The 27152-nt window shown below is 32.5% G+C and overlaps 1 protein-coding gene across 1 annotated transcript in view; it reads left to right on the top strand.

Moving 5' to 3' along the window:
- The window catches only part of QKI (QKI, KH domain containing RNA binding), a 191577-nt gene extending 165423 nt beyond the window's left edge, over positions 1-26154 (top strand). The window contains exons 7-10 of the mRNA XM_044675479.1: positions 14362-14449; positions 15682-15954; positions 18946-19020; positions 23039-26154. Coding sequence (XP_044531414.1) covers positions 14362-14449; positions 15682-15954; positions 18946-19020; positions 23039-23055 — 453 coding nt within the window. The 3' untranslated portion in view covers positions 23056-26154. The remainder of the gene's footprint in view (positions 1-14361; positions 14450-15681; positions 15955-18945; positions 19021-23038) is intronic.
- Positions 26155-27152: the final 998 nt, after the last annotated feature.

Genomic DNA, 27152 nt, shown 5'->3' on the forward strand with positions numbered 1-27152 from the left:
ACTTAATAAATATCTGAGTCAGGAACTGGAATCTGATCTTTCTGACTCAAAGGAATGCCTTATGTATGCTATTATATAATATTATATATTATGTAGCTCTTATATTTTTATTTAATTTCTGTAAGGTTATTTTCTTTTTCCATGTCTTTTTTCTCCTGTCATGAAATTTTCTTTGAAGGCAAGTACCATGCTTTATACTTCTAGTTGATTTTTATATATTTGCACATATTAGCCATTCCATATTTGTTGATTAAAGGAACATAGAATCTCTTCATTGGAAGGCATTTCTGGGACCATAGCTTAGTACACACTTAAATAAGAATCCACTTCTATTTGTTCCCCACAAATGATCAACTAGCTTTACCTTGGAAGACTTTTAGGAAAGGTAAATCTTCTTTCCTAGAGGAGTCCATTCTACTTTTGAAACTTCTATTATGACATTTTTTGTTTGTTTGTTTTACATCAAGCTCAATTTGCCCATCTTTCAGGTTCTTAGATTAACATTTTTTTTCTTCTTCATGTTAGTGTACATTATATAGAGGCCTAATGAATTCTGTCCAATTTATTAGTCATCAGAAAATGGACCACTTGTAAATGAAGCAGCACTCCAGGTTTGGTTTAAATAGATCAATATGCCATGGGATGATCCTTTGTCTAATTCTAGATTCTGACTCTTAATTAAATCCAAAATTTCATTAGCTTATTTTATTATCAAAGTGTTGACTAATAATCAGACTACTGTAATCAGTGGTTCCAACAGACTACTAAAACTTTTTAGTTGTTTTTTTTTTAGCCCATTACATGTAATAAATTTCCTCATTAGTTTTCTGAAGGGACATGATCTAGTTTGTTTCCTTCTCTTCTGTCCCCCTCCCTCCCCACAGAGGTAGCAAACAAACCAGTTCTGTATTATAATGCAAAACATGCTTCCATATTATTCACTTTTGTAAGTGAAGAATTTATAAAATCAAAACCCCATAATATATACCCAAATAAACAAGTGAAAAATCATGTGCTTTCATCTGCATTCCTACTCCAACAGTTCTTTCTCTGGAGGTGGCAAGCATTCTTTTTCATAAATCCCTCAGAATTGTTCTAGATCATTGTATCACTGAGAGTAGGTAAGTATCACATTTGATCATTCTACAATATTGCTATTACTGTATATAATGTTTTCCTGGTTCCTCTTATTTCATTTTGCATCATTTCATTTAGGTCTTTCCATCTCTTTCTGAAATCATTCTTTTCATCATTTCTCATCACAATAGTATTATATAACCATCATATACCACATTTTGTTCATTCTCCAATTGATGGACACCCCTTCTGTTTCCAATTCTTTGCCACCACAAAAAGAACTACTATAAATGTCTTTGTACAAGGAGGTCCTTTCCCATTTTTAAAAAATCTCTTTGGAATACAGACTTAATAGTGGTATTACTGAATCAAAGTATATGCATTGTTTTAGAGCACTTTTTGGACATAATTCCAAATGTTCTCCAGGATGGTTAGATCAGTTTACAACTCCAGCAGCAATGCATTTGTGTACCAATTTTGCCACTTCCCCTTCCATTTATCATTTTCCTTTATTGTCATTTTGGCCAATCCGATAGGTGTAAGGTGGTACCTCAGAGTTGTTTTAATTTGCATTTCTTTAATCGAGGGATTTAGAACATTCCCCCCCCCCCCCCGTGATTATTGATGAATTTGATTTCTTCATCTGAAAACTGCCTGTTCATATCCTTTGACCATTTGTCACTTGCGAAAACGACTTTGTAGTTTTGTGAATTTGACATAGTTTTTTACATATTTGAGAAATGAGACCTTTTACAATGAAATTTGTTACAAATTTTTCCCCCAGTTTGTTGTAGAAATCTCCAATTTTTAAAGACATCTTATTATCTAATAGCCACATTCCTAGTGGGCATTTAGTCCTGAGGAAACTGACTTTGTGGGGGGGAGGGGAAGGTATTGTACATCTGAGATTTAAAGCTCTCATATTTCAAAAACCAATGTCCTTTTCAGTGTACCATGGTTCCTCCCAGTTTATTTTGTGAACTGCAACATAAAATTTTATATTACATTTGGCATAATTTATAGTATTTCAGAATCTTGTTGAATTCAGATTGTTGTTCCTCATATTAATGATTCTTCCCATCTTTGTGTCATCTGAAATTTTGATAAACATACTAGCAGTACATTTTCTTTTCTTTATATCTATCACTGTTGTGTTAATGAGATTAAAATCTACCCTGCCCATTCTTAAATCTAATCACCAAAAGTATAAGCAACTCCACTTAATTCACAAGTTGGGAGGTCTGTGACCCACATGTGCTAAAGTGAGTGACGAATTAGAATTAACTGACTGCCTCCTGGGCAGTCTTAAGAAAAGGGTCTATTGTGATTGGACACGTAAAGTAAGAGGAAGGCACAGGAAGTGCCACAAAAGAAGCCCCTTTAAAAGAGAGTGACAACTTCCTATAGCCCTCTTTTTGTTAGTGTCTTGGAACTGACGGGTCTCTTCTGGTTCGTGATTTGGACCTGGAGGAGCACTGGACCTTGGACCCTGACATCTTGGTGAGACTGTTCTTAAATCTTTCCCTTAGAAATACATGTGGTAAGTATAACAACTAAATCTTCCTGAATTTCTCTAAAGGAATTTCCCTTTTAAAAGAGACTGAGACTGACGCTTTTGCTTCATTCACCTCAAGAGGTCTCTGGCCCTCTGGCTGTGGGCTCAAGGCTGAGCCTCCCCCAACTGAGGAATAGTTAGATCTGCCTGGGTTAAACAAGGGGGCCGGAGGAAATTACCTAGTGTGTTAGATTACTTATCCTACTTATCTTCTTTCTGATTTTCTTATTTTCTCTTCCTAGCCTCATTTGTAAATAAACTTTTATAAAAGTCATTTTGACTTGAGGTTATTCTTTAATTGGGGATTGATAATTATTCAATTGCCTGGTGACCAAACCTTTTAATATTCACCCAACCAAAACCCCTTTTTACCCTTTACACTGTCCACTAAATTATCCTCTCTGAACAAATGAATGTGTTCATTTGAACCAATTAAACTCTTTGGTCAGTTACATTTCATTCTATACTTTTAGTCTGTTGCCTCTCTGTTGAAATAGATGGCATGTTGATAGTTGGTTTTACAAAATCATACTTGGTTACTGTGCTAGTCAGAGATCAGTAGTCTTTAAAATTTTTTCTAATTTAATATTATGTTCATCATTCAAATTGTTCCTTGTTTTGCTCATTTTATTGTGCTTCAATTGATGCATTTCTTGCAGATTTCTCTGAATTCATTTTATTCATTTCTTATGCACCAGTGATAGTTGTGCTTATATTCACATACCATGGTTTATTTGACATTCCACCAATTGATGAGTACCCAATTTTTTTCTGTTTCAACAAAGAGTGTGTGTGTGTGTCTGTGTTTATCTGTCTGTGTATGTGAAGCATTTGGATAATTTCTGTTTTACCTCTGTTTCTATGTCACTACATTAGACTTATTAAAGATCATTAAATAATTAAATTAATTACATAAAATAATTAAAATATGATTATTTAGAAAATCAGAATGATGTCTATAAGAGTTTGTTTGCAGGAATAAAGGGGGGCGGTGGAAATGATTTTAGGAATTAAGAATTGTTATATAGTTGATATGATTTAAATCCTAAGTTACGAAGTTTACATTTTATATCACAAAGAGGGATTCAATTTAACATTTTTTTAAAATGTGAAATAACAAAATTATAATTAAGGGAAATTATCCTGGAACCATATTTATGGATCACAGAGAAGATTATAGGAAATAATCTGTGTGTTTTGATTGGCATCTGATTAACATAGAAGTTAAAGATGTAAAAAAGAATTTGTAGCATTCAGCCCTGCCTTCTAACTGGAAAGCAAGGAAGAGAAAAGTGAATTTTTATGTTTTCAGGATTGAATTTTTGACATTTTATTTTGGTTAAGAGCATCTTTTTGGCTAGATAAATTATTTCTACACATTAATTTCATATTTCATTTAGTAATCCAAATCAAAGTTACTATAGAAAATCAGTTATACCATTAGTGAGAAGCATAATCCTAATGTAGGTGTAGCCTCACTTAATATCATTAGTTAGTGACACAAAAATTAAACTGGGGCAGGGGAATATTTTAAAGATTAGATAATGCTATAAGACCAGTGTTATAAATGAGGTTCCCTTCAAACAAGACTTTTCAGTGTTCCATTAATAATATCTTGGTAACTGTATTACAAAATGACAACTTGCAGGATCAATCTAGCTATTACTGTGTTTTCTATAATCACAATCACAGAACCCTGAATTATTCTTACTTTTAAAACCTAGATAATCATTCAAATCTGAATGCTAATCATCTTTACATAATACAATGACTTTTTTTATTCATAACTTAACAAACATGAAATAAAAGAGGCATTTTCATATGCAGAGTAGAACAGAAAAGGAGCATTGTATATGAAAGTGCACATCTTCATTTTATGTACAACTATTTCTTTAGTATATAATTTCAGCCTGTAGTTTTAGAGTTGTTCAGGTTGTTTGTAGTTTCTGCCTGCCTTTTTTTCTCTGAATTAAAAAAAAAAAAAAGGTGATATAAGCAAATATCTTATTTCTTAACTCATCTTTTTTCTTTCTGTCTTTCCCCCCTCTCCTATCTATTCCCACACCCATTGAGGGGAAAAAGGAAAAATAAAACTCTGATAACTAAGTTCCACATTACATTGGTTGCATCTAAAAATGTATGCCTCTTGGTAAAGCTGTAGATTGCATACTTGTTGCATCATCAGTACATCAGTACTTTGGAACAGTATTCACAGTTATAGATTGTTCTCTTGGTTCAATGCATCTCTCTCCGTTAATACAAATCTTCACAAGTTTCTTTGAAACCATCCATTTTGGCCTCTTACAATGCTAGAACATTTCATTACATTTATATCCCACAATACATTTAATAATTTCCCAATAAATAGTTTTTGTCTTTTAAAAAGTGAGTTTTCAGGAACACCAAAATGAACACTATAATATCACCAGAGACTTAAGATTTTTAGTTTAATTGTCATAGGTTGTTCAGCAATTAATATATTAACTATATTTCAACTTTATATTCGTATAGTTGTAATATTTTTTCTTATGTGCCAAAAGATCCTGAAAAAATATATAAATTATTTTATATTTGCAATCTGTAAAATTAAAGGTATTTACTAATTAAGTTCTTTTTTTGTTATTAGTTTCTGTGAATTTAATTTAATTCTGTGATTTTAACCATTGAAATTTTAAAACTGCATTGCCATAAAATTTTTGATGATCTATTTCTCATCACTATTTATTAAGCACAGAAGTACTTGCTTCCCTCACTTAAATACTATAGTATGTTCAAGAAAAGGTATATTGAAAGTTTGTAAATTGAATTATATTGTTTATATTTTTAAAACTTGCTAGTTGGATCAAGTTCATTGGCTAAACAGAGGCAATTCTAACATGCCAATCCAGCAAAAACCTAGTCTCTGATAGATTCAATAATGATTAAAACATCAAGTAAAAAACTACAATGACTTCTACCACAGAACTTCACTCAAAACAAAACAAAACAAAACAAAACCAAAAAAAGTACATGCTCATGGCAATATAAATATGAGCTACCAATGCAGTTAATAAATTTAGAGATCATCAAATGCCCAACTAAGGAGATTTCATGTACTCTCCCCACTACTTATAGAATTATTTTCTATTTGCTGTTTACATTTTATTCCCAACCCTGCCCACTGTATGAAATGTAAAGTTTCTTGTGGATAAGGACTGTCTAGTTTTTGTCTTTGTTTTTCAAGACCTAACATAACAAGACATTTAATAAATATTTGTTAGATTGAATTGAAGAACAAATTCACATTATACAAGGAAAGGTTTATTTTGAGAAATGTTCAGGTCTTTGAACTCTTTGAATATTTATTCTTGAACCATATTTTTCAAGTTATTTTTCTCTTTTTTCCTCTGTTCCCACTTCACATTACCAAAAACAGTGTATTTAACTTGGCTTATAGAATCTTGTCAGCCTCTGTGAAAAGTTTCTACTTTTTCCATTCCTTAGAGCAGATATTTGTCCATAAGATGCAGATATATTTCTGATGGTCTTATTTTTCTTCATTCAGATCATCCTGTTATGTATCATTACATAGTGTCCAGTGTGTTAGGTTAAGATTGGATCTCACACATTGCTAAATTATGTTGCCTCCAGCTTAGAATTTTTATGGTGTGTATGTACTTGTTCAATTTAACCTGTTCTTATCCTTTTTAAAAAGTGCTATTTCTAATTTCTGATTCAACACATGTGAGGTTGGGCTGTTAATAGCTTTTCTGTCATTTATGGAGAAAACAGACCACTTTAAAAATAGTTACTTGGCTTCCCATTTTTATTCTGTTTTGTGATTCTTCCAGTTTTATACTTTCCACTATGTGAAGAGCTCTTTCTTAGTTGAAAGATTGTGTTCTTTTAATTTTGGTTTTACTCAACTCCAAAATAATTCTATAATATTGTGATTATTGATGCTTTTATCTATTCAGTGAATGAACAATTCATTGTAACTAGATGCTTTTATATATTCAGTGAATGAACAGTTAGTTCATTGTAGCTACATCTAATCATCTCCAACCAGTTTTAATGAATTTCTTAAGTTGTATACCCATAATAAGTTATACAACCCATAATTTTGTAGTGTTTTAAAACTGCAATAGTTATGCAATTTAAATGTACATTTATATCATCACCACCACTAATCATTGTGTTTTCAGCAAAACATTTTAATATGAGCATAAATATTGAGAGAAAGGGATAGCCAGGTGGCACAGTGGATAGAGTATCAGAGCTGGAGTCAAGGAAGGGACACCCTGGGTTCAAATTTGGCCCCAGACATTTACTAGCTGTGGAACCTTGGGCATATCACTTAACCCAGTTGGCTCCAGTTTCCTCAACAGCAAAATGATCTGTAGAAGGAAATGGCAAGCCACTCCAGTATCTTTGCCTAGAAGACCCCAAAAGGGATCACAGAGAGTGGTACATGTCTGGAAAACGACTAAATAACAACAAAATTGTGAAAAAAATGTTTTCTATAGAATTCCTTTCTACTAGTATGATGTGTTCCATGGATAAATTCAATGTCTATTAAAGATTTAGGGGGAACCCATTTTATGACCATGTTTATGAACATTATATTATATTAGAATAAAACATGGAGTTTCCTAGAAGTTATCGAAGTTAATTTAAGATGTGAAAAAAATTTCCTTCATTTTCTTATTTTATATGTGCCAGATAAATATTGAGGTGTGCTTTGCTATTAGATAGTACAATAAATTTTGTGTGGGGGTATGTATAATTTTATTAATTATGAAATTTTTCAATTTAAGTGCAACTTTTTGAAGACATCAACTTTATAAAAGCAAACTGGGCCTTTTTATTGAGAATACATATACCTTATGGGAGAATATTTTCCTAAAAGCATTCTCATCCTTTTTCCCTCTGAGCATAAAGGCTTTAAGGGATATTTCAAGTAAGTTATTGGTCATTCTATTTTATAACTACTTGTACATCCTGATTATGCCAATAACAGTTCTGAAATAGCTACCTTTACTTAAGCAGAAAATTATTTTCTTATGATAAAATGTATAGAAAAATCCCTCTTGTATTATTTCAGCCTTTCATAGTCATTGAGTGGTCTTATTAATTTCCATTTAAGAAATTTTTCCAAAGCTAAGGTACATTTTAAAATTTAATCTTTTATCTTACACTGGGCATGAGAAATATGAGAAGCTATAAGAATATTCAGGATAAAACAGGCCAGACTTTTACTAATCATTGCAAAATCAGACTTTAAGAGACCTTTTTGATCTTTGTTTAAAGCCACTTACCATCTTACAAATGATACTTTGATATCTCTATTGCAACATCAACACAATGCCTCTAGGATAGAATATATCAGGATTCATTGTTTCATCAAATGTCAAATCTGATGGAGTGAGGACAGGTCGGATAAAATATAAGAATAAAACCTATATGACTATAATATATTTTTTAAAATAAAGCACATATACTTTTTGGTTAAATAGCTCAAAAATGTTCTGATTCAAGATTTGAGAGAACTATAGCAGTTTAGTTTAAGTTCAGATGCACTGTGTCAAATGAAACTTAAAAGATCATGGATAGGGGCAGCTGGGTAGCTCAGTGGATTGAGAGCCAGACCTAGAGACGGGAGGTCCTAGGTTCAAATCCGGCCTCAGATACTTCCCAGCTGTGTGACCCTGGGCAAGTCACTTGACCCCCATTGCCTACCCTTACCACTCTTCCACCTATAAGTCAATACACAGAAGTTAAGGGTTTAAAATAAAAAAAAAGAAAGAAAAAGATCATGGATAGCACTGAAAAAATGTGCTTCTTAAGTCTAAACATAATTCTTTTTGTATAATAAATGCTGCCTTTTTCTGAGAAATGAGAGTAATATTTTATTTCAGAGAAGGATAATTTTGAGGGTGGGTTAGCATACAAAATAAAAATTTCACACTTCGGTGCCTAAGATACTTAAATACAATTTCTGAATCTTTTAACTTCTTTCAATATTTAATATGATTCTATACACTCTATGAAAGATTTGAACCTATTCCTTAGAGAAATTATTGTTGCTTTTTATTCCCCCAAAGAACTTTTAAGACTCTCATAACCATATCTCCACCTTTAAATACTTACAGTCTTTCATCTTTCAGCCAAAAGTTGTATTGATAGACACATAATGTAACATATTATTAATAATAAGAAACAGTAGTTTGTGTCATATTCAAAGAGATTCCTGGAGAGAATAATGTTGGTGGATAGAGAGGGAAAATAAAGTGTGAAAAGATTAGCAATATAAGAAAGGATTAAGTTATACAGAACTTTGTACCTTAGATGGGGCATGAAGATGTATTTATTCTGTAGGTAGTGGAGATCTCCTAGAGCTCTTTAAGCAGTGGAATTGAAATAGTCAGGCTTTTAGAAATACCACTTTGCCAACTATGTGGAGTACTGATGCAGAGAAAGACTTGAAGCAAGGAGACCTTTGAATGCTACTGTTATAGTGCAGGCAAGAGATAATGGGTGCCTAACCTAGGGTTTTGGCTATCAGTAGAGAGAAGCAGACAAAATAAGAGATATTTTTGAAGTTATTACAACAAAATTTGGCCATGGATTGATGAGTGAGGCTAAAGAGTTGGGTGACAATCCTGAGTGGCAAGATTGTGGTGATCTTTGCAATATAGAGAAGTTCAAAAGTGTGTGTGCGTGTTGTGGGGGGGTGGGGGGGATCCATATTATAATGAGAAGAATGAGAAAGAGACACAGTCTATATATGATGTACCAATGGGTCATCAAGTGCAATAGCTCAAAATGATTGGAGTGTGTGTGTGTGTGTGTAAAAACCATCTGAATAGAGAAAATTATACTATGGTTTCTATATATGAAAATCATCTGAATAGAGATAATAATTATACTATGATAAAATCTTTAGGTGAGATAATTTAGAAAGTTCCAAAGATTGAGCCTTGAAGAACACATGATTAATGGACATGAATTAAATGAAGAACCAATGAAAAGAGTATCAGACAAATAACAGAACATAATAGTGTTATTAAAACTTTGGAGGAGAAAGTATGATCAGCAGTCATGTTTCAAAGAGGTCCAGAAAAATAAAATTTGAAAAAATGCCATTAGGTATGACAGTAGATCAGTGTTAACTTTGCAGAAGGTAGTTTCAGTTGAATGGACAGCATCTGAATCTGGAATTCAGAAGGTCTAGAAGAAAGAAAAAGTAAATGAAGGTACTGAGTATAGATAGCTTTCAGATGGGCAAGTAGGAGGTAGAGTATGTAAGAGTCTGGGTCCTGGAGTCAAGAAGACCCTCCAGCTTCAGACACTTAACTAGAGTGTGGGCAATATGGCATTAAGATTACCCAGAGAGATTGACTTTGGAAAGAAGATCCCAACTCTTTTTCTGCACCCAGAATAAAGGAGACCATAGTGGGAAAAGATATCGGAATGTAAAATGAGAGAGCTTTCAACAAATAGCTTCAGTTTGGGGTTTTTTTCCCCCTATCAAATTAAGAGGATGGTGGGGAAGGGGATCTGTAACAAAGACTTTTTAAAAATATTTTATTTTTTTCCATTATTCCATGTAAATATAATTTTAAACTCAGATTTGAGTTCCATATTTCCTTTTTTCTGACCCTCTCTTCCTGTATGATCATGTAAAAACATCTTTCCATGTTGGTTGTTTTGTGGAAGAGATCTCAAAAAAAAAGAAGAAAATGAAATGTAATGAGTTTCTGTCTGTATTCAGACTCCAGTTTTTCTTGGAGGACAGATGGCATTTTTCATCATGAAAGTCTCTAGGGTTGTCTTGAATTGCTGATAATAATTAGGGCATTCACAATTATTCATCAAGACATATTGCTGTGACTATGTACAATGTTCTGGTTCTGCTTACTTGCATCAGTTCATGTAAGTCTAGTTTCTTCTGAAATCATTTTGCTTGTCATTTTTTATTATTTTCCCATGGTTACATGATTCTTATTGTCTCCCTCCCCTTTTCCTTTTTCCCTCCTGGAATTGACAAGCAATTTCACTGGGATGGAGATAAAATCCTATTTCCATATCATTCATTTTTGCAATAGAATAATCTTTTAAAACCCAAACCCCAAATCATATGCTCATATAAAAGTAAATCATATGTTTTCTTCTGGATTTCTGAGACTCCCACAGTTCTTTCTCCAGATGTGGATAACATTCTTTTTCATAAGTCCTTCAGCATTGTCCTGGATCATTGCATTACTTTTAGTAGCAGAGTCAATCACATTTGATCGTCCCACAATGTTTCAGTTACTGTGTATAATATTCTCCTGGTTCTTCTTATTTCACTCTGCATCAGTTCATGTAGATCTTTCTAGTTCTTATAGAAATCAAGTTGTTCATCATTTATTATCTACTAGTCATTTCTTATAACACAATAGTATTCCATAACTATCATATACCATAACTTGTTCGGCCATTCCCTAATTGATGGACAACTTCTCAATTTCCAGTTCTATGCTATCACAAAAAGAGCTGCAATAAATATTTTTGTATAAATAGGTTCTTTTTCTTTTTTGCTTAATCTCTTTGGGAAACAGATCTAGTGTTAGTATTGATGGATCAAAGGTATGCACAATTTAGACACCTTTTGGCATAATTCCAAATTGTTCTTCAGAATAAATGGTTGGATCAAACTATAACTTAACCAGTAGAACAAGTGTCCCAATTTCCCCATATCCCCTCCAACATTTGTCATTTTACTTTTCTGTCTGACAAAGACTCTAAAGAAGTAGTTTGAAACAGTTTTCTAACATTCACTGCAAGGAAATGATTAGCGAAAAATCAAATATTTGACTTGAAACAGTGAGCATCCAAGTTTATGTTTAATAAAAGTAAATTTGTAGTGGACACAATCAGTACAGTTACTTGTTTTTCTCCAACATATGAAGTCGGTGAGGAACAATCCAGGGTTGGGGTTTAGCCTGGCTTGTTTAACAGTAGAACAAAAGGTGGATGATGATGTCAAATTGAAGACTCATCAAGGGGTTGAGATTGGGAAGAGTTGAGAGTATATAGCAAGTGGATGGACTAGAAGAAATGGGAGACAGTCATTATTAAGACAGATATGGGGTTAGACATCATAAAACTCAGGAAAAAATAAAAATGATAAAAAAAAAATATGACCATATCTGTGAGAAACTGAAGTGGAGTGGAGAAAGAAGTCATGGGAATTAAATAGACTGAGAAACTTAGGAGTTTGTTTTTATAGAGGTTTTTTGTTCTAATGTAACAAGGTAATAATGTTTCATTCAATAAAGTATTTTTTAAAAAGTAGTATTCTTTTTGTTTTACTATTTGTACTGCACAGCTTTTTAAACATTATACATTTGGTAATGGAGATTTAATACCATGTAACTTAAGGCAGGACCTTATAATGACAAGTTAAGTGGAAGATGTACTTTTTATCTAATGAAGACTTTTATGATAAAATGATATTGTTCTGTGAACTCTTTGACACTAGGCAGCAGAGTACTGTTATAAAAGATTGACCTGATTTTTTAAAGTTTAGGATTTTTAAAAATAAAAAGATGTATATGAAACCAACCCAGATATATAACTTTTGTTACAATTAGTTGCTAAAGCACATTTAACATTATGTTTATGATGGTCTTTTCAATTCTTTGTCCTTTCTTCCAATCTACTAATTAAAAATATTTTTAATATGATAGGGTTTTTTTGTTGTTTATTTTCCAGTCATTTTCATGTCAAATAGAAGTCTGGTTTAGAGGTCCCTCCTGTTCTCGTCTATCTCTTTCCTGAATGAGGAAGAATATATAATATTTTTACATGTGATTTTATATTATATACTTTAAATTATACTCTATACATAGTGAGTCATTTATATAAGAGAACATATAGGTTGTTCTGAAGTGTTTCTACTTGGTACCATATTGCATTCCCTCTTTCAGGAAGGTAGTAATCTCAGTTATCAAAACAGATTACAGGCCAAACATATTCATCTTTACTTTGCTTACTGCTTGGGATTGACTTGTTCAATTATGTCCATTCACCATCTGTTGCCCAAGATTAAGTATTATAGCATGTAATGAGTTTTAAAGTTTGCCTAAAATTTTAGGGACTCACAAAGTATAATCTTTCATTCTGTAATTAGGAATTCGCCTTAAGCTTTGTGTCATTCAGCCTATAAATACAAAACAATTAAAAAGTAAACTATTAAGAGAGTGTTAGGTGAAAACAGTGGTGGATAGAGCACTAAATGTGAGCTGGTTTTCTTATCTGCAGAAATGAAAATAATAATGGTACTTCCCTCTCGGCATTATTGTAAGGATAAAATGAAATTCTCTATATAGTGTTTTGCAGAACTTAAATTGTTAAATAGGTGAATTAGTAGTAGTAGTAGTGGTAGTAAAGTTATGCATTATTATTAAATAGATGTTATTCAGGAAATAATAATATTCCACTATGTGCATAGGTATTTAGGAAATAAAGATTATTGTCATAGCCTAAGAACAATCTAGTTGATAAAACAAGGCAAAATATACTTCTTGGTATAAGAATGAGGGTGGTTTTTTGGTTTGTTTTTAAAAGTCTTTTTTAAAAAAAAATTCTGATCTTGGGCAAGGCACATCATCTATGATTCCTTGCTATGCTCTTCAGTAAACCAGGTGGTTTGAACTCCATAGCCTGAAGTCCCTTCCTGGTCTAAATCTTTGTTGTATAAATCTGTGACTTCCAGCTAAAAGATAAGAGACTGTATATTGAAGAAGGTAATGTTTGAACAATGGTTATTGGTGCTTTGGAACAAAAAGGCTTGCACTCTAAGCAAAAGAGGCATTTCTGAGGTAATTCATTTGACTGGCCTTGTTATAGTAGGATATGAATAGGTAGAAAGTAAGTTGGGATGAAGACATGAAGGATTTCGAATGTTTCAAAGCAGAGGAATGAGAGAATCAGCTGTGTTTCAGAAAAATTATGTTGGCAGTTGTATAAGCAATAGATTAGAGGGAAATGAAACTTGAAGATGGAACATCCTTTACAAAAACTGTTTTAGTGGTTCAAAGAAGAGTTAATGAACTCACGTGGCAGAGCAGATACAAGAAGGGATGCATCAATAAGAAAGGCAAGGATAATAATAATGATGCAATTAATAAATGATATGGGGAGGAAAGGAGCAATTTAAATTTAGTATTTCTCTTTTATTTGGGTAAACTCAAAGCATTTGATGAGGAAATTGAATTTTAACCTTATATATATATATATATATATATATATATATGAATTTTTATTTCTGTGCTTTATAGGCATTCAGCTAGACCTCTTTTAAGCAAATAAAACAAAAAGTACTTAAACTATAATGTTTTCATTTAATTCTATAGGTTAGAATCAGTCATTCTTTTTCTGAATCTCTTGATAGATTTTCCTTTTTTACATCATAAAATGATGCCAAAGAAAATACTTTGAATTTAATGTTATTCATCTCATCAAAGAAAATCTTTTAAAAACACATTAAGAAACTGAAAAGTGCCCTAGTACAGGATCTGCTTCCTTATGTGTAAGCGCCCTTTCACTTTCAGCTCCTGATGCCCAGTAGAACAAAGTATCTGCAAACATACCTGTATTGATAATTAGTGTTTTATTTTTCAAAACCTTATGCATAAGTTATTTTGATGAACTATTTTGCTGTACTTCAAAATAATAAATGCTCTTCTATATTTCATGTATAGGCAGAAGGGGAAGACAGCCTTAAGAAGATGCAGCTGATGGAACTTGCAATTCTGAATGGCACCTACAGAGATGCCAACATTAAATCACGTAAGGATTAGACTAGCCTAGTATATAATAGCTGTTTCTATTCTTTTTTATTCTTAATCAGCAAATCTTTCTCCTTTTAGCAGGAGTAGATATGAATGCAGCTCTTTTGAAGCAATTGTGCACTTGGTATAGAGTCAATACTACCAGTTAGACTACTTCCAGAAATTCAGGGCATTCTATTTTCATTATCATTGCCAACATGTCTTGAGCAATGGAGTTTTAGAATATATTTTTAGTACTTTTCATATAAGTTCAAGTTCTAAACTTGAATTCCTATTTCATAAATAAGCACCAATTTAACATCTAATTTCTAACCCCAAATAAATAAATGAATATATATATAACGTATTTGCAATAAAATAAAATTTATCTAAATAAAGCTATATTAAATTCTTTCTTGCCATCTTGCTTCTTGCATGTTTCCTCTCTTTTTTTTTTATTTCTAGTGAGAGCTCACAGAGATCAGTGATGTGATACCTTTTTCATTCATGTTTTCCTTTTATGTATTTGAGCATGTTGAGGATGTTTAATTTTCATTTCAAAATCATCAAATTTCGTAGTGATGTTAAATGGGCTAAGTACATGCACCAAAAGGAGTTTCATATGACAAATGGCAAGGCAAAGCCAAAAGAGAGCTAAGAAAATTAAATGAGTAAAAAGAAGTATCAACTAAATTCAGGTTTAAGAAATTATATCTGCTGTGAGCTTGGCTTGCTTTAACATGATGGAAGCCAGTCTTTGTCTAAGTTGACTCCTAGGCTGGTATTTAGAAATACTTACACATAACTGTGTTTCTGTATACTCTTAATTACAAGGTATTTTTCCATTATAAATATGTAATAGCATTTCCTTTTGCCCTCCTGCATGCATCTTAGTCTCATGCAGTCTTTAAAAGCATAGGTAAATTAAATATGTGAACTAAAAGAAGCTTTTGTGCTTTATAACCTATTGTAGTCTAGCTTACTTTTTTGGTGGCTTTTTTATTTTTGCATGTTTATTCTTAATCTCACTGGGAAAGGGTAAGCTATTTGTGCATTTGATTGGTGTGCTTTGGCACTTTGTGTAATCAGCGCATGTACTAATGATTTCCTTTTATTTTTCTTCTTTCCTGCTTTTTTTTTCCTTTCTTTCCCCCATTCCCCCTCATTCTTTCCATATTTTATACTGCTGTCTCTATACTTCCTTCTAAATTTCTTTGCTTACTGTAGCAGCCCTTGCCTTTTCTCTTGCAGCAACAGCCCAGGCTCCAAGGATTATTACTGGGCCTGCGCCTGTTCTCCCACCAGCTGCCCTGCGTACTCCTACGCCAGCTGGCCCTACCATAATGCCTTTGATCAGACAAATACAGACCGCTGTCATGCCAAACGGAACTCCTCACCCAACTGCTGCAATAGTTCCTCCAGGACCTGAGGCTGGTTTAATTTACACACCCTACGAGTACCCTTACACACTGGCACCAGCTACATCAATCCTTGAGTATCCTATTGAACCTAGTGGTGTATTAGGTAAGTTTATCTCCTGAATTGATTAGCTCAACTATTGATCAATTTTTCAAAAGACTGTGTTCCATTTTTTCCCAAAATGTAACTTTGGAAATATTATAAGAGGTTAAATGAAGAATTCATTAAAAACTTTTGTTAGGGAAGAGCATTGACCACATTTTCAGCTCTATCCTATTTAATTTCTACTTTTTGGATAATTACAGTATAATTTTTCAAAATGTCTCCATATGTACTTTATTTAAACTAATAATATCCCATATATCTTAAACAAACTACTTTTAGAGTTGCTATTTTTAATTTTTTCTAAAATATTTATTATTATTAAAGTTTTATAAACCACATATAAAATAGAAATATATTATATTTCATTTTCTATTAAATTTATTTTTGAATGTTTTAAAGGATGATCTGAAAATTACCAAATAGAGATTATATTCTTAAAGATCCATAGATTTCATTATATTCTTTAAGATCCATAGATTTCTATTTTTTCTCTAAATCTTTTTTTTTTTTTTTTTGGCTTATCTATTGCTGAAAAGTAAATGCTATTTTTAACTGTTGTGGTACCATAAAGGATCGAGTAAATGCCATGTCAGTGACCCCTGAATGACACTTAAAAGACAATAATTAAATTCATATTAATTTTCAGTTGGTTAAAAACTGCAAAACATGAACAAAAAAGTGGTGTGCTCAGAGACATTACTGATACCTTTTTTTTATAGAGTGGATTGAAATGCCAGTCATGCCTGATATTTCAGCCCATTGACTTGCTGGATGAAGGACTAGAATACAGCAGCCGTTATAACACGACCAGTCAATGTGGAACAAACTCTTTGAATGCAACCATTTTGTTTTACCAAACATAATCTGAATAATTTTTCTTGGTGTTTTTTGTTTTTGTTTTTGTTTTTCTTGAATTGTATATTACTATGGTGCTGCATGCATGCTGTTGATTAATAGGAATATGATCTTTAAAGGTTTTTTTTTTTCCAGCCTTAGTATTGATTACAAAATTCTGAAAGTCTAATGATCACTGGACACTAAGATTCAGTCATTAGCTTGTTAAAGACAAATTGCTAAATATGTGAAGACAAGATGCTTTGTATGTTATCTGTGTGTGTACGTGCACAAATGTGCCTTTTGTTTTAGAAAACTTTTTTATTGTACGTATGTTTTCAATTCATTACTAAATCATTGTATAAAATAACTTACTGGTCAGAATCACACCACAGAGCTGTTCATAAGAAGCTTATTTCTATTGCACATTTCTTGAAGCATTTTTTTAAAATAACATGTAACATTTTTTAACCCATTTAAAATTATTCTTTTTTATTAATATCTTGCCCTATAATCCCATGCATGCTCTTTTTCTACCCAGAACTCCTCTCTGCTGGCACCCACAGCATCTGTTAATTTAAAAAACAAACAACAAAAAAAAAATCTTTCCTCAATGTGGGCTTTCCTGCAGGAGTGTAGCTCTTAGCCACCCACTATTGTTCTAGCAGTTGAGAAAGATAGGCGTGATTCGTTCTTGTAGAGTCTACTTTTATGTGACTAGGTCATCTAAAGTAAAGAAATTATAACAAAATATTTTACTGCTTAGAAATAGCAAAGGAAAGGTAGTAAATACTATTTCTAATTTGGAGCAAATTAGGTTGTATTCTTTGGGAATTGGATTGGGATTGGAGTTTGTTTTGACTTTTTATTATTTCAAGCAAAACTGAAACAAGTTGCTCATTTTATAAAAAAGTATTCTCACTTGATTGGCATATGCCAAGTAAATAAGAGTTAAAATTCAATAGAAATATTAAATGAAAGCTCTCAACACGGTTAATATGGAATTACTTGTTTTAGTTATACTTTGCCATCTAAGCAGTAAAACACATTGGAGAGAACCAGTAAACTTTTAAATTATTGCTGAGTTTTAACCCATATGCACACAGATAACATGCATGTATATCAATTTTTGCGTTAAAATACTTTAAAAGTAAGCAGTGCCCTTCAAAACAGATGCAGACATGTGTGTTGGTGGTAGTGAGGAGATTGGTAGTAGCATCGCATCAGATCTTCATTGATGACTAATTTTTAATTCCCTTCCTTTTATCTTTAGGTATGGCTTTCCCAACGAAAGGCTAAGAAATTCAAGAACGGTCTTAACTGAACCCTCATCAGATCTGAATTTAACAAATGCTTAGTTTCAGCAGCCATGGAAAAAAAAAAAAAGCTTAGCCTAGCAGTCAGTGACTTACTTGCACTTTTTGCACATAGATATAAAATAAAATTATGCTAATTAATTTGGTTTAGTCTGTACTCTGAAAAGTAGCTGTAATTTATAAAGGAGTGTATAGTAGTAAACTGACTGCTAAGTGTTCTATACTGTTTGCTTTACTAATCACCTAATTCATTGCAGTTCATACTTATTGACTCAAAGTTTAAAACCACAACCTTGTAGGCTTTAAGAGTTGCTTTTAAACTTTTCTAAGTGGTAGAAACTGGAAGTGGTCTTAAGGTTAGCAAATAATTGTCAGTATTAAATATGGCATTATTTAATTAGTCCTGCTCCAAGAAAGGCACTTCAGTGAATATGTGACTAGTAAAGCTTAAATGTGCTTGGGTCTAATCGATTTCATGAAATACTGTAATTTGGGAATCATAAATGAATGGATAAAACAGGTTAAGGCCAGAATGTTTGAAATGAATGCAATATTAGTATACACAGATATATTCTACATATTATGATTAAGTTTAAAACTACTGTGCCTTAACTTGTTTCTTTCTTTCCTAAAATGAATTTTTGTAGTAAATGAACATCCTTTTTGATAAACCTGCTGTTATAATGTTTGTTTTGGGGTTGTTGGGTATTTTGTTTGTTTGTTTGTTTGTTTTTTTCCATTTTGGGTTGTGTTTTATTTTTGGTGGTATTTTTTGTTTTACCTTTTTTTTTTTTTAAATGAATGTCTTCTAACTTTGTCTTGGTAATTGCAATTTAACTAGGTGCGGTGGCTACTAAGGTTCGAAGGCACGATATGCGTGTCCATCCTTACCAAAGGATTGTGACCGCAGACCGAGGTTAGTTTAGTTATGCAGTTCTTATGTATAAGAAATGCGTTGAATATACATGAAATTTGCAACACCATGCCTAACAGAGAAGTGTTTCAGTTTTTTGTTTGGGGGTGTTTTTTTGTTTTGTTTTGTTTTTGGTTTTTTTTTTTTTTTTTGCACACTTCTGTTTTCCCCACAAATCTAAAATACATTTGTAATGTTAAAAGACATTTTAACACATTTTGACTCTTCCCATCTTTAAACATACTGAATCATGTAAGAATATCTAATGTGAAGTGATTTCTAATATCTAGCAATATACAAATGAATCATCATTAGTTGGAGCTGTTAAAATGTAAATGCTCCCATTTGTAAGCACATACATCATTTTTTTTTAAATTACCATTTAATTGACTCAAGTATATATCTGTGTGGTGTTGCAAAACGGGGTACTTTAATGAGTGAGAGGTAAAGAATCTTATTTCTTACAAGTATTTCTGGAGAAAACTGAAGATTTAGTTTCCATTTCCCTTTGCAATAAAAATGTTCAAACCACTGCATAACTGTGAGGAAGTGCTTGTTGAGTATCTAACTGAAGTCAGCAAAGTAAGGACTGTGAACATTACTAAACAAGTTGGTTGGATTTATATGAATCAGTAAAAGCTGTTTTCTTTTACTTTTTCATTCTCTTGCTAAAATGGAAAATTTGACACCTGTCATTAGCTGCTAAAATACATTATCTGAAGGTAAAATAATGTTTGAAATTCTGCAGTGAGATTAGATCTAGTTATTTGGATATCCCTGATGGCTAAACTTTGGAAAATAAGTCTTCATTTTTCTCCTTTTCACCATTATAATTTGCCACCTTATAGGTACCTTGGACCCTTGCATGAATTATAAAGTTTATTGAGAAGTGATGTTTTCGGTTTATTGACATTGGACTGTGTTCTCAGGCTTTCTCACTACAAAATAGGATTCCCAAACAAGGTAGCAAAACATTTTCTTCAAGCTTCTCTGATGGGGCACATTTGCTGCCTAATAGTTCAGTTGGTAAAAAAAAGTCTTTCTTATCAGTGGCAAACAGGAACAGGGCCTACACTCCAACTTTATCATCTATGAACTTATGAAGACCTACCTGCCTTACATGGTCATCATATATTCTCTAATGTATTCCACTAACTTGGACAGAGCCATTGTCCACACCAGAAATAGTATGGTTTTCCAAAGATAAATGGTAATAATATTTATTTAGCCTCTTATGTTTAAAGGGCCTTGTATACAAGTTACATGTAATCATGTCATAAAGAAATGCAGCAAGATCTCTGTAATGAACTGTCCATCCATGAAGATAACCAGAGGTCATTTTCCTATAAAGTGTGTAATAATAATTTTTTTAAAAACCATGCACACATGTCTACTTACTCAAAACAAGGCCTTCTGTTGAAAAACAAAGTGTGACCTTAATTTTTCTCTTCAAGGAAAATAGTTTGACTGTTTTGGAGCTTTATTGTTATTGTTAGCAAACTTTACATGTAGGATATTAATTGTTTTTAAAATAAGTTTTTCAACTGTAAGAACACTATTCCCCTGTATGCCCTCAAATTTTTTTCTTAAACTTGTGTTTTAAAACAATAAGCACTGGCATACATGATATTCCTGTACCTTAAGATGGTTAATGAGCATATTTAAAGGAAAATTACAGTGTTATCTGGGAATTGTCAACACATTCCATGTATAGCTGTTTTGTAATTATGTATGTGTTGATTAGTTTTGTTACTCATTTAATTAAAAATGCAATGTCAGCAAACCGAAATATTAATTTTTAATAACAATACTTGTAAACAAACCACTGTTGTGTCACTATAAACATGTCAGTCTCATTGGGTCTAAGGATTATAACTAAAATAACTCAAATTTATTTTATGATACTACTGTACTCTGGGTGTTTTTTTGGAGGGGGGGGTATTGTTCTTTTATTTTTAATCCAATGTATAGATAGGTTTAGAGAGATAGTATAACCATTACATATAATGCAAAGAAACTCAGCTATTGGACATGTCAAACTGTGTTATCCTTTTCAAGTATGCTGTTTAGAATTGGTGGAGGTTTGACAAGTACAAATACAATTTTACTAAGAATAAGACCCAACCATGAACAAAACAAAACTGAATTTGATTCCTATAACAGGCCGACTGACTTTTAATTGTAATGCATTGTAAATGGTGTTGCACACTTGATAAACCTGTGTGTACTGTAGAAGGTCAGGGACTTGGCAGAGGATGTATCCCAGGTGTACTGGTATCATTAATTGGTAGCTTGCTTTGATTATATATTCCACAAAAAAATAATGCCAAGAAATTTTGATGTTTTTACAGAAATCTTCGTTTAATTTATATGAAATTTAATACCATTTAATCAGAATTATAATCTATCAAGAAATGCTTTAAGATTCTGTATTTCTAGAATCTCTGTAAAGTGGCAAAAGTATGTCACATTAAATATTTATTTTTTCTTTGTTCTTGGAACAGCTGTTTTTAATTTAAGAAAAAATCCCAATTAACAGAATTTTGAAAAATTTCAGGGAAGATATGGTCACATTGAAGTTAGTGTAATGATTTAAATGTTTATAAACTGTGTCCTAAATGGTAGACCATAGAAACCATTTTAATTATATGAAGGTAAATCAGCCCATTATTTAGGTCATTTAAACTCTTTGTTATCTGTGAACATTATACCTACTGGATTTCATTTTATGAAATGGCACAGATCTGTCTTTGCACTGAGTATATTTCTCACTTTCATCTCCTCTGCCTTAGTCATAATGGCAACAGTACAAAATACTCTTATCAAACCTCAGAATTTGTTAGATTTAATTAAGCTGTTGAATAAGTCTTAAAAAAAATCATACTACTGTTAAAGTGGACCAAGTTTGTTGAAGCAGAATGTGATAGAGGATGATTAAGGAAGGAAGAGCTCAAGGACATTGGGAATGATAACTTTTCCACTTGAGAATTTTTTTATGTTTTACTGTAATTTTGTTTTTGTTTTGTTATTTTGCAAAAGAAAATAGTATTTACAGGTGGCTTCTTTTAAAATATAAAAATATAAAGCAGGAATGTATATGAAATGTCAGATTCTATTGTATTTGCAGAGTATTAGCTTTGAAATTGAATAAAGAGAGCTGTGTGTAGTTTTAAAATGCCATATTAGTTTCAATTAGAAATTTCCTCTATTTTTTGATGTATCTAGAGCTTTTTAAGTATAGAATTTAAAATGGCAGGACTTTACAGTGTTTACATGCAAATGCATTTTATAAGTGTTCTATATGTGTAAAATAGTATTTTCAACTGGAAAGTACTGGCTTGAGCACAAGGCTTGGCCTTTTCCTGGTTCCCATGATGATGCCTACACTGCTAGACTACAGTTTAGTACTGCTTTGTATCATGAGGCCAAGAATTTCCATGTTGTTTGTAAATAGAATAATTGAAAAGCAATAAAAATTTTATTGAACAAAAGAAACCTTGTTTGGCCCAGAGTTTATGTTTTTAAAAAATGTTTAAATTCATTTCTTTTAACCACTAGTTCTTAATAATCACAACCATCATTAATAGTCGCTTGAATGCTTGCACTTGGGAAAGTACTAATGCTTAATAGCAGTCAGACACTGATAACTGCACTGACTGTTTCAAAATTTCTTTTACCAAGTTCCAAAATCTATTCATTGTTTTTGTTTTTCAATTTCCTTCATTGACTGCTACTAACCATTAGTTGTTAGTTGTATTTTATTTCTATTTTCTCCTGTTAACCAGTTTTGTGGGAGTGGGCTCTCCTTCACATGTTCAAATCATGATATAAGATGGTCATGATTTTATTGCATTCTGTAGATGGTGTCAATCAGTTTGTCAGAATTAAACATGCTTGTTTTTTTTTTTATTAGTTGTGATTAGTTTTTCATGTTGTCATTAAGCCGTCACTAGCTGAAACTAATCTCTTCTCTATCTTTTCTTTCTTTTTTTGTTTTGTTTTTTTGTTTCTAACCACCCAGCCGCCACCGGCAACTAACCTATGACCTTCTGACCTCTGAACTCTTCACCCAATGATGACCTGACCATGCCTGCCTGCTGATCAGTTAACTGGTAATCGCCTTTGCTTGCCTGTCATCAGTGCAGCGAGCTGAGGCACTTGTCCGTTCGTCTTACCATCTAACCAAACAAAAGACAAAGAAATTGTTGTCCTCCAACTCCGCTTTTTTCCCCCCTGTTTGGGTGAAAGTGGTTCTAGAACCTGCACTGAATAGTAGTAAAGCAATAAGGTCCAATCCATCCCTCAGCACTGATCATCCTTTAGCGTTCCGCCCTAAACGAACGGTAAGAAGGCCTCTCTTAAGAAATGGAGACAAATGGCCCTTAACTACCCGATGACAGAGGCAGTTACTGTGAGAGACTTCTAGGAATCCTTTTCTTCTCATAGTGAAGTCAAAGCTCTCTCTCTCTCTCTCTGAATGTACTGTGCGATGATGCATCATGCATGAACCTTCGGTCAGGGATGTCATTGGTGAAGTGATTTCAAAAAGTATTCAAAATTTGACATGCTGTTTAGTCACTACAGTGCCCTCAAAGGGCAGAAGTTGCAGCCTTTTTTTATATTGCCTGCCAAATTTGATGTAGTAAAAGAAAGTGTGCCATGAAAGAAAAATTAACAAGGAATTTTGAAAACTAATGCAAAGAACAAAACTGCAACACTATTTTTTAAAAAAGGACAAAAATCTGAGTTAAAATTACCGAGCCTGTATTTTACACCTCCTTAAAAAATTATATGAGAACAAGGTACATGCATTATGTGTCACATTACTGGGCAAACTGTTCAAATATTTTTTTTAAACCTCCCTGTATAGAAAAATCATTAAGGATGTAAAAGCCATGCTTGCCTATTTGCTGTATACATGTAATGAAATTGTAGATAAAGTGTAGTGCATTGAAACAAATGAACAAAAAAAGTAGATACTTTTACTATACAAGGGTGCTGGTGCAGAAAAAAAATATATATTTTTGGAAATGTAGCATTTTATACTTTCAAGTGTTATAAAAAAAGAAAAAAAGAACAAAGAAACCCTTTATTTCATTAAATGATTTTTTCTGGTGGTTGTCAAGAAACAAAAGACCAAAAGAGCCTTTTTGTCTTTCTTTTTTATTTTTTAAGTATTGGAATAAGTCTAAAGAAAAGAAAGTGCCTTATTTTCCTTCATGGTCATTTAGTCAAGTGTCTCCCTCCCTCTGATAACAGAAGTGAATGCATGCCGCTCCGCCCAGTGTGTGAGAAGGTGGGGGGAGGGGGGAAGGCACATGAGTTGATGGTTTGAATTAGAAGATATTTGCTATGTTACCTTGATGCAATTTGCCAAATCTGATACTGTGAAAAAAAATTTGATAACTTTTCTATCTTATGCCAGACTGCTCATTCATTTTTAAAACATTTTCATTCTTTTAAAATCATAAGTATTTTTGTTTCATGCACTTGCTCAACCCAAATCCAAAGGATCTGAGACAAAAACTGTGTTATTCTCTTTCTTCTCACTATCAGATTGAAAAAAAGTAAATAGAGTGCTGCTCTGTTTTAAGGGGATGAGTTATATTTTTATTGACTGACATAATAATGACCTATAGAAGACTTCACCAGTTTCACAAAATAAAGCTTTGTGAATTTTACCAATTTTTAGCCCAAAAATTCCTGAACACTTAGCCAAAATTTTATACAACTTCTACCTGCCATGTCAGATAATTTCTATGATACAATTTTTTCATTAGTTTTAACTTCAGTTGCTTTTGACTTTTAAAAGAATGTTAGAAATTAGCATTCATTTGCATATAAAGGCTCGACTATATATCCGTTTAAGCTTCCTAATTCTTGTGAAGTTCAAACAGTTGGCCTTGTGTAATAGTTGAAGCATTTGTGCACAAAGCTGATTTCTAAACACTTGAGTGATTATTCATTTTTTAACAACTCAGTACCAGACATGGCAAATTATCAAGTGACATTGTGTTCCCCAACTTATCAACTCATTCCCTCTTACATACCTTCACAGCTTTGAAGTCAAAGGTCAGCAGTAAAGCTCAGTAAGCACCTGCATGGTGACCTCATCTATCACCTTGTCTCACTTGGAAATGATTTTCAGTTTATTTACTATGCAATAGACATTCATCCTTTTATATTCAGCTAGCTTTTGTTTAATGTGCCACTGCTTTGTCTTCCTGTTACATATGCAATATTTTGATTTCCTTACAATATATGCTGTGCCATTTTGATTTTTATTTTGGTTGGTTGAATAAACTCGCGACACTCAAAACATTTGAGGAGAGATTTGCTAAAATGTTACCAGTATTTGTTCCAATTTCATCTCAACTATGATAAACCTGGACATTTTAGATGTTTATCAAAGGTCTTTTATTGGGAAGAAAGTAAGTGTATGAAATAAATGTGTGACATTTATGAGTAATGTTTGCTCTAAACAAACTTTCGAAAACTTAGTTGACAAAATTTTGGATCAACTAAAAAAAGCATGACTTTTGAAATCTCTGAATGCCTTGGTTCTCAGTATTATCATTCTTTATTGAATTTATTTCTTATTAAAATATGTAGTTTTAAGACTTTTTTTTCTGACAGTATTATGTAATTTTTTTTTAGAGTGGGTAGATGGGAGTGTCGCTTGTATGCTACCGTACAGCTGACATGTATTTTGTCTATTCTTTATTATCTTAGTAGTTTCATGCTATGTATGTACCATAACCAACCTATTGCCTATGAGAAACATGTAAGATAATGTATTTACAGCCATTGTTACAAGTTTATAATGTATTTTTCTATCTTGTTTTATATGTATGTTATATAACATTCAAAAAGAATTTTTTTCCTGATTGAGAAAAGGATACAAAATGCAAAACCCACAATTTTGATAACTGAAAATTGCCAATTGTTTTGCAGTACTTTATTATATTGAGAGTGTTGTCTTTCTTGGGCTTTTAGTTAGCTACTGAATGAATACATTAGACACATTCGGGTTTTAGTTGGGATTTTACATAGCTTGCATTTTAATTCTTTGGTTCTTTGCTGTTTCTATTAACCCATAGCATTATTTTAATAAATGTTATAATACCAACCTACTAACTCTGGACTATGTCTGTTTATTAACCTATACATGTTTAATTAAAATCAATAAATAAATAAAGACAGAAGAATGTAAAGTCTTGAGTTACTGGACTAACCCTGAAGAACGTGACCACAGATAACACAGCGTGACTTGTTTTTTATGTTGTTTGTCAGCTGACAATTCTGCACACTACTGTTAAGTTGGCTTTGGTTATTCTGGCCTTTTCCCTTGGGGGCAGATGCCAATAGAGATGGGAACAAAGGAGTATCTACTGGAGGCATTCTTCTCATATAGTCTTGCCACTTGCCTTTCAGCATCTGCATTACTAATTCCACACTTTCTTATTTTTCTTCCTCCAAAATAATCACTGTCCGCTCACAACAAAAGAGCAAAGAGGCTCGGTGTGATGATGTACCAAAAGAAACCAGTTTGATTCTTTGTTGAACCATTTCCTCTAGCTTCTCTATAAGGAGCAGGTTAATTGTTATGGTCTGCACTAAAAAGCAAAGAATCTGGTTATTTCTTACAATTTTTCCTGATACTTGTAAAAAGTTGATCTGACATTTTTCCTTTGTAAATTTTAAGCAGTATTGAACTTTACTGTTACAGTAAATAGTTATCTGTCATTATTAGCTCAGGGGACTATGACCTAGGCAAAGCCAAAGGTTTGATTGACTGTTTCTTGTGAGGTGATTGACAGACATAAAAACAGCAAACAACTTTTTAGATACCACAACTGATGTTACCTCATGTTTTCTTTCCCCTTCCATCTTCCCTACCTACCTCTCTCTCCCCACCCTCCCCCACTTTAGATAATTGCTTGAAACAGGGAATTGAAGTGGGGGGGGGGGGAATCTAGCACTTAAAAGTTGTATTTAGTAAATTGTCCACTTGCAAATTAATTTAAGAATTTCCAGTTTAAGAATTGTAAGAATTATAACTACCTTGCAATCTTCTTTAGGCCATTTAGATTTATGAACATAAAATAAAACTACCTGATACATGCAACGAGACA

This window comes from Gracilinanus agilis, chromosome 4 (assembly GCF_016433145.1).
Source record: "Gracilinanus agilis isolate LMUSP501 chromosome 4, AgileGrace, whole genome shotgun sequence".
Lineage (NCBI taxonomy): Eukaryota > Metazoa > Chordata > Mammalia > Didelphimorphia > Didelphidae > Gracilinanus > Gracilinanus agilis.